This window comes from Amphibalanus amphitrite, unplaced genomic scaffold, assembly GCF_019059575.1.
Source record: "Amphibalanus amphitrite isolate SeventyFive unplaced genomic scaffold, NRLGWU_Aamphi_draft 000030F_arrow, whole genome shotgun sequence".
Taxonomy (NCBI): domain Eukaryota; kingdom Metazoa; phylum Arthropoda; class Thecostraca; order Balanomorpha; family Balanidae; genus Amphibalanus; species Amphibalanus amphitrite.
The window spans coordinates 657,619-666,197 of NW_024881526.1; the positions used below are offsets into that span (position 1 = coordinate 657,619).

The window sequence follows — 8,579 nt, forward strand, 5'->3', positions numbered from 1 at the left end:
GCTTGATTCAACTCAAGATTGCCAGCTTGAAAATGATGGTAGAGTGATTTAATTTGGCATGCCAATGCGCAAAGAAATGACGCAAACTTGATGAAAATTTTGGCTCGTTATTAGCACTCGAATTTGATATATAGGCCTCCAAAGTTCGGAACGTTTTTTCTGGGCCACCCGGTACACCAAAGCCATAGTTATAGAGTCGTACGTCAAAAAATGACAAGCTACATCGGCCATTCTGGTTGGTTTTGATGGTGCTTTATCCGGGCTTTCCATTTTCAGAGCGGAGACGGGAAGGTCATCCGTTTCTGAACTGCAGTGTCTCGTGTCAGAGTTTGCTGCAAAGGTCCGGTCTATTGGTCCCGGTAAGTACGGGTCACCGTCCGTACATCTCCTCAAAACAGGAGGCGCGGACCGGATACAGGTTGAGGACGCACCGTCCCGTCCTCGGTGTGCCGCCGGATCTAACCTCGCACCCTCCCGCTGCAGTCTCAGCACAGCGCCGGGTAGCTGAGCTCTCCCGCGGCGGCACGGCGTCGGCCGACCATGTCTACCTGCATCTCGTCCCCGGGGGAAATCACCGCAAGTGCGGCGCAAACCGCAGCCATGCGACCGTGTCATGGAGCGAGGGACAGGCCCCGCCGTCTCATCAAACAGCCGCCGGCCGCTCCCCGAAACACGGTCCCCAAAGGACGACTGGTGGTAGCTATGAGCAAGAAAATTGCCCAGTGCATGTCGTGTGAATTTCGGACCTATATTCTGAGCCGGAATGCTGCACCTTCACCCTGTTCGAATTTGAACGGCGTTGAGCGAACCATAAAAAGTAGTAATAGCCGTTTTCACGACGGCCATCTGGTACACATTTGGTTCACATCTGGTGCAGATTAGGTGTAGATTTGGTCAAATTGGGTGCACTCGCCGGGTAGTCCATCGTGCTTTCCATTTACCCATTTCATTAAAACCGGCGGATTTATGCGGGCGGAAGGCCCAGTCGTCGTGAGGCATGGAGCCAACTTGGAGCACCGCCTATCCCTATAGGTACCTCGATCGTCCGTCTCATTTAGCGCTCGGTGACTCGGTCCTTTCTCATTGTCTTTGCGGCCATGGCCGGCGGCCGCGGTCGCCGGTCGCCAGAGGCAGATAGCCTCCAATGAGGTTCATATTCACATCATTTATGAATATAGCGTTTACACCTGCAAAAATTCAAAAGAACGGTCTTGCAATCATGCTGCATGCAATCATCAATCGAGGCTGGAGCTCCCTTTCACGAATGTGCTACTCGCTATGGAGTAGGGGAAAAGGTGCGAATTTTCCCCTCCATATGGTAGCATTACTCTGGATTCGTAAACTATTTGCTACAAATACTGCGCGTTACAGGCAAAATAGTTTCAGCATGTATTGTGTTCGTAGAACAATATCAGCAGCAAATTTATGTTCGCGAAGCAGTATTCTTCTGCATAATTGGTTAAATTTTCACTACTGACAGAATATTTATCTGTAAAGGAACACAAGCGAAAATTTGACTCTCCGAAGCGTGCGGCCTCTCCCGGCAGAGCGCATATTCTCAGAGTTCGTATAAAATAAATAAGTAATTTCGCCGTTGGTTGGTTGTATAAAGGTTGTAATTAACTTTGGTATCTCCCCTGAATCAATTTTTAAATATTTCAATTTGTGTTAATATACAGAAAAGTATCATAAAGATTGGTCTGGTCTGGGTATAGCATGGGTACCTAAGTGTCAAGGGGTGATTCATTGTTTTGCCCTTTTGCATTGAGGTTTTTGATGCATTTTAATGTAATAAAGCAGTGTAATTCCTGTAGTTTGACAACTAAGAAGAACGGATTTAAATTGTAACGGTTTTTTGATGCATGTGTTTGTTAGATAAGTTCCAATACGCCAGGTAATTTCTCTCAAATTAAAGCACACATAGGCTATCTCAAATGTCCAAGTGCATGTTAAGTGCTTTGAGGTACTTAAGCTATGTTCTTTCTTAGGTTTATCAGACTATAGTGTTTTATGCTTGTGATTTACTCACGGATAGTGCAGGTGTCTGAAACCAGTTTTCCCAGCGATAAAGTTATTGGCTGTAGTGTTTAGCCTTCAGGCACCCCACAATGTTGCTAGACTTGTAAAAAAGTCAAAATATTTTCTGATCAATTTTTGAAAATAATACCCGCTCTACTAACTAATATGTTTTCACACCAATCACCAGTCTTTTTTTTTACCTGGCTGGTCTAAGTTGTGGAAACTTAAAATTAAAAGCACTGTGGCTGCCAGTTTTTTATTGGACTGGTCATATCATACCTACCTATTGGCCTCCAGTCATTTGCAGCAATGTCTCATGGTATCTAAAAGCTATTGCGGTTCCATTTAGTTTTTTTATCCTTTTTTGAAACAATGCCTCTTTTAACTTTTATTCATAGCAAGTAGGTACTGGTGATGACAGTAAAACACTTCTTTAATTTATGGACAATTGTTATGCGCTATGCAGATTTCAGCAAGCTCTGCTTAGCATGAGCTCCAGCTCTTTTAATCTATCTATTGAAAGATTATACTTAAGTGCCAAATTTTAGAAGAATGGTTGAATTTGTAAGTTAAAATTCAGATTCATTAGCTCATAATGTGATATTTAAGTACCTACATTACACAACTAGCAAATCATTTGGAACAAATATATTATTGAACTCTAATCATAGTTCAGATGGTCTACTCAGCTGATTTGTTTTTGGACACACTCCTAGGCACCACTAAGTATGTTACTCATGAGCATTTAAGACGATTTTGTTCTGTTAAGCTCTGGGAAAGATATTGTTCTTAGCCTATATTTTGTCATGCCCCTAAATTATGTAGGGAATGATTTTATATTTATTTCATATTATTTCTTAACTTGAGCCCATGAATATACAGAAGTTGGATTATTATTTTCCTCCTGGTGTCCTGGTAGGCTGGTATGGTGTTATTATGCTGCATAGTTCTAGTAAATGATATAATTTCAGCCTTACATTCTGATGAGTGATGTTTAACACTACAAATATCTTTGCAGACATAAGAAGTTGTTCAGGCATCTTAAGTACCCTGAAATGTCTGGAGGTCAAGGTTTCAGCTTCGGCGGCGGCCAGGCGTCAACCACCTCGACTGGCTTCTCGTTTGGCGGGGCCCCAGCCCCGTCCGCCAGCAGCGGCTTTTCGTTCGGCGCCGCTGCCGCTCCTGCAGCGCCCGCCGCCGCCAGCTCCGGGGGCGGGTTCTCGTTCGGAGCGGCCCCGGCCAGCACCGCCACCGGGTTCTCGTTCGGCGGCGCCGCGCCGGCGGCCAGCACCGCCGCAGCGCCCAGCTTCTCGTTCGGCGCCGCACCGGCTGCCTCAGCGTCCAGCTCCGGCGGCGGGCTCTCGCTCGGCGGAGCTGCACCGGCCGCCAGCACCGCCGCTCCCAGTTTCTCCTTCGGTACCACACCGGCAGCGAGCAGCGCTGCGCCCCTCGGCCTGTCGAGCGCGCCCACCGCCAGCTCGTTCGGTCTGGGCGGCGGTACCGCCACGTCAACGGCGACACCGGCCGCCTCGGCCCCCGCCGGAGGATTCTCCCTGTCCGTGCCGTCGACGGCCGCGTCTTCGGCCGGCGGTCTGACGCTGGGCGCGGCTCCGACAGCTGCCTCCTCGGCTCCGGCCACAGGCTTCTCCCTGGGCACGGCTCCGTCGGGCGGGCTGTTCGCCGGGACGGCAGCGGCCAGCAGCACGGCGGCGTCGACGGCAGCGGCGTCGGCCACAGGTGAGCCTGACCCACTGGTGATCGGCGACCACAGGAGTGACACGCCAGTGTGACGCCGGTCGCTGCAGCCTGGCTCTAGTGTTGTTGCTTGTGATTATGTAAGTTTAATGCTAGCTTTGAACGATGGTCATTCAACTATGGACTTAAGATTACCAGTGATGTCGTGTCGGTGTGTCCTAAAGCTCCATTCAGCAAATACTAACAAAAGAGTAATGGCCTTCCAACCTAGCATGCCTTGTGTGGTAAGCTGCTTTTGTTACTGATCTTTCGAGATATCGCTAACTTAGAAAACCACTTCTTTAAACGATGCTTGTACCAACTGAATGCCATTGTTTGATTGATTGGACGCAATTTATCCTGTTTTATCCTGTTTATTTATCCAATTTATCCTGTTTTATCCAATTTATCCTCATTTGTCTTGCACCAGCTACGAGCAGCTAGCTACTAGCCTTTAGAAGTAACTGTCAGCCGCCTCCTCCTAATATCACTGACCTGGGACTCCCCTCGATGTCTCTCCGTGCTGCAGGGTTCTCGCTGTCGACTCCTACAGCCTCCAGCGGCGGATCACTGACACTGGGCAAACCGGCCAGCACTTCAGGTGGGTCTCACTGCACACACGGACACACCTCACTGACCCGCTGAACACTAGTGAACAAAGGCGAGCTTATTTGCCGTTCAGGCCGTTTGAGGAGCATGTAGATAAATGCATACACGGGTTTATCGATAGATCAAACAGGATCTAGTCGATATCAACCTGGTGACTGACGGGGTTGTGACATAATCTGCGGGAGATAGCCTATCTGGCGCTGCCGTGTGGTCCACGGGGTCATTCGTTCGACATGCTGCCTGCAGGTACGACTACAGCGGCGGGCACTGGCGGCTTCGGCCTGGGTCTGACCAGTACGGCCAGTGCTCAGCCGGCGCAGGGCTCGACGGCCACCAGTCTCAGCACGACCACCACGTGAGTACGACATAGTACGGGCGGCACGTCACGACCACCACGTGAGTATGGCATGGTACGGCACGTTACGACAGGTTTCGACCACCACCACGGGAATACGGCTCGATGTGATACGGGCACCACATGAGTACGACAAAGAGAACGGGGCAAGAGGCACCACAAGACATGTTCACCACGTGAGGACGGAATGAAGTAACACGGTGTAGTAGGGCACGATCAGAATGCGAGCACAACAAAATCTGGGAGATACAGTATTGCCAGACTGTGACATTTCATGCATAAGCTCTGTCAGATATGCATTATGCAGTCATCTTCACTGGGATCAATCTTGACATCGGTTATACCTACATATTACAATATAGACACATGTATGATATCTAAATGCTTGTATTTTGGGCTGACTTTATCCCACGGCTCTGGTGAGCAGTGTGTTTAGGTTGTGCTCAACAAGTGCTCACGTTCTTTGCGGCCTTTTTGCCCCCAGAACCAGCGCCTCCACGCCCGGTTCCTCGATGACCTACCGTCAGCTGGAGGAGTTCATCAATAAGTCCACGGTCGAGCTGGAGGAACAGGAGAAGCTGCTGCTCAACCAGGCCACCCAGGTCAACGCCTGGGATGGACAGCTCATCAAAAACGGACAGAAGGTACGCGCGCACGTGTGACAGAGCTGGCAGCTGGATTGGGTCTCCGTGTGGTTAGTGGATAGCTGTTTCGCTTGTCATTCGTATGATATTTGTGCCCTTTAGCCCATATTTTGTCATCTCAGCCCGGTTATGCTTGAAGGAATTCATGTATCTTGACTCAGCGATTGAAGTGGCTCTTGCAGTCGATTTTTTTTGACAACTAATGTCATAGCCGCCACGCCTAAAGGCCGCGCCCACACTGGACCTCGCATGCGGGTTGCAAGTTTGTGGGGTTTCGGGTTTCTTCAAAGTTAAAGAATACACTCTACGTTAAGCGACCCACTCTGCCATCTAAAAAGCGAGTCCGCAAGTGTTTGTTTGACTTGCGAGCTACTTCGCCTCACATTCCAGAAGTTCACTTTGAGTCAACTTTCGGCTTTCCTTGCTGCGATGGCTGCGAGTTTTGAGGTGTTTTGTTGGTGTTAGTTGTAGGTTCGTTGTGCTGTTCTTGAGACAAAACGTAATTTTCTGAAGATGTATCGGCTTCACAGCATTCATGAAGTGGGCATGAGAGAATGGTGTTCTCACTCCATAAATGAATATAATACCCGCAAACCCGAAACCCGCAGACTCGCAACCCGCATGCGAGGTCCAGTGTGGGGTGGCCTTAAATCACTTCTCCCTGTAAGTGTAGAGTGTAGACTCAGTCGGACAACAGCAAACCTGAGGCAGCTGTCCACCCTCTCCCTAATCTCCACCTCTCTCGTCAGATCACGGAGCTCAACAGCGCCGTGGAGCGGGTCAAGCTCGACCAGGAGCGCCTCGACACCGAGCTCAACTTCGTGGCGACTCAACAGCGGGAGCTGGAGGAGCTCCTGACCCCTCTGGAGCGCGCCGTCGAGTCCGCGGCGAGCGGCGGCGGGGCGCCTCAACATGCCGACATGGAGCGCGCTCACACCTACCAGCTGGCCGAGAGCATTGACGCCCAGCTGAAGCGCATGTCGGAGGATCTGAGGGAGATGATTGAGCACGTGAACGCGGCCAACAAGACCAGGGATGATAACGACCCGGTGAGTTACTACGGGAAGGAGGTGAGGGAGGAATGGGTAGTTTGGTGTCGGCTGGAGCTTCATAGGAACAGAAAGAAGGCGAGGGTGTGTAGGAAAAGCTAGAGGTCGGTCGCCATCAGGACAATTATTAAAACCGCGGATAACGATGCTTAGCTGGTTACTTCAGTTCACTACCAGTCTTCATTAACCCGCGCCCGGCTGGGGGTCCTGGATTTCCACGCCCTGCTGGGGGGGGGGGGTGTTTGAACACCCCCCCCTTGTAACTCGGCTCCTGGGCCACGTAGCGATACGCGGAAAGCGGCGTTCGAAAGAGCGTCAAAAATAATGACGAAATCACTTCGGTCAATTTTTTGTTCAGGTCAAAGGTCAGGTCACCAGAGGTCATTGAAGGCAAAATTTCGCCGATTTCAAGGTAAAATGTCGAAAATTTCCAAGAAGCCAACGCATAACTCGGGAACCAATAGAGCTACAGCGCCGCGGAAAAGCGCATTCGATAGCCCTATTAACGCCCTTTCTGAGTAATTCTCTCAGATTTGACCTAACGTCAACGGTTTTGCCTGCAGGGGGCAAAAACTGCAAAAATAGCCGATTTTTTCGTGAACAGTTTTTCTGCAATAACTTTTGACCCAAGCCTTGTACGAGCTTACTTTTACCGGCATCGTGTTCCTCTCGTCAAGACGCATCGAATGAACTATAACTTGACCTTAAAAGGTCAACTTGAAAATTTGACCTCAGGTCAAGGTCATGACCTGACCGGAAAGGGTCATGTTGCATATCAGTCGATCCGTATCGTCGAGCTGAACACATCTAAGGCGTTTTCATCGCTCTAGCATGCCTCTATCAAAAGTTATTTGCGAAAATCTGCTAGATACCATTCGTGACCTAAGATGACCTCAGGGCATAAACAAGGGTCACGGACACCATTTTCATGTTCAGTGTGTCTAAACCACTTATAATTCGGTGTTTGGGAGTGTTTATAATGTCTTTCGTCCAAAAGAGGCGCATTTCAATTTTCTCCCATTGACTTATAATGGGGAGGTCGCAAAATTGACCTGACCTTAGGTCATCGATATAAAAATTCTGAGATATACATTTTGTACATGCTATTGCTCTTAGCAATCGCTGAAAGTTTCAAAGCGATCGGTCACTCGGTGTAGCTATGACAGACATTGAAACTTTTTATGAGGTGAGGTTACTTCAAGTGACCTGGTGACCTGACCTTGAATGACCTTGGTCTGAAATTTTCACAACATGTGTAGAATTGACGTATGATAAGGTGTACCAAAAATGGCGGCGCTCCGCGCCGCCGTTTTTGAGATATTCGCGAAAAACCACAAGGGGGGGGGTGTTCAAACACCCCCCCAGCAGGGCGCGGGTTAATGATTATTGATCCATACTTGATTGTCATTTTCAATGACTAAATATTTCGTTCCTTCAGACTTGTTAACAGGTACATACGTGCTCAGTGACCAATATTTAGTATCCAGTCGTGAGCGATAACCCTCATCCTGCGCCACCACTGACTGTTCCTCTCTGCCTCACAGATGGTCCAGATCTCGAAGATCCTGAACGCGCACATGGACAGCCTGAGCTGGCTGGACGAGAACACGACCCTGCTACAGAGGAGGGTGGAGGAGACCAGCCGGCAGCTGGAGCAGCGGCGGCACGAGCAGGAGCGGGCACTCCGCGCCGGATTCGACTGAGGGTCGGCGGGCAGGCTGTGAGGTTCGCGGCCGGCTGACGGACTCTCGTGCCGTTCTGCTTGCGGCCTAACCGGCTGTGTGGAACAAGCCGGTTTTGCGGGCTGGACGTGGTCGTCTCATTATTGTGGATGTCTCGCGCTGCGGCAGTGGAACGGAGGTCCTGTTTGTTCACCATCGGGTAACTCGCCAATGTTTTCCGTGTGAACGCTTTGTGAGGATCGCCGACTTTCACCTCATCTGCACCGATCGTCCCTGGTCCCGAAAGTGAGGACGTCGCCGGCGACATACATGAGAATGGACGTGCAAGGCGGGAGACGTGACGGATGACGGTGGGTTATTTTTCTTATGGTATGGCTGGATCGAGGTCGCAGCGTAACATCAATGTTTCCAAGTTGAGCAGTGTCAGCGATGAACGTGTGCTGTTGTCATTTATGAAAATACAGGAACGCATTCAGACGTGATATTT

General features: G+C 49.8%; 1 protein-coding gene across 4 annotated transcripts; it reads left to right on the top strand.

Annotated features, from left to right (window-relative positions):
- Positions 1–1,391: 1,391 nt before the first annotated feature.
- On the top strand, positions 1,392–8,569 carry LOC122366769 (nuclear pore glycoprotein p62-like). 4 transcript variants are annotated; one of them, XM_043339366.1, is made up of 7 exons: positions 1,392–1,563; positions 3,038–3,756; positions 4,283–4,354; positions 4,609–4,717; positions 5,202–5,361; positions 6,111–6,410; positions 7,955–8,569. In XM_043339366.1, exons 2-7 carry the CDS (start codon positions 3,075–3,077, stop codon positions 8,111–8,113), a joined length of 1,482 nt encoding a protein of 493 aa, XP_043195301.1. In that variant the 5' UTR covers positions 1,392–1,563; positions 3,038–3,074; the 3' UTR covers positions 8,114–8,569. The 4 variants fall into 4 exon arrangements, with proteins under 4 accessions (XP_043195301.1, XP_043195280.1, XP_043195272.1 ...); XM_043339345.1 differs by having other exon boundaries at positions 1,505–1,582; XM_043339337.1 differs by having other exon boundaries at positions 1,507–1,612.
- The last annotated feature ends 10 nt before the right edge of the window (positions 8,570–8,579 follow it).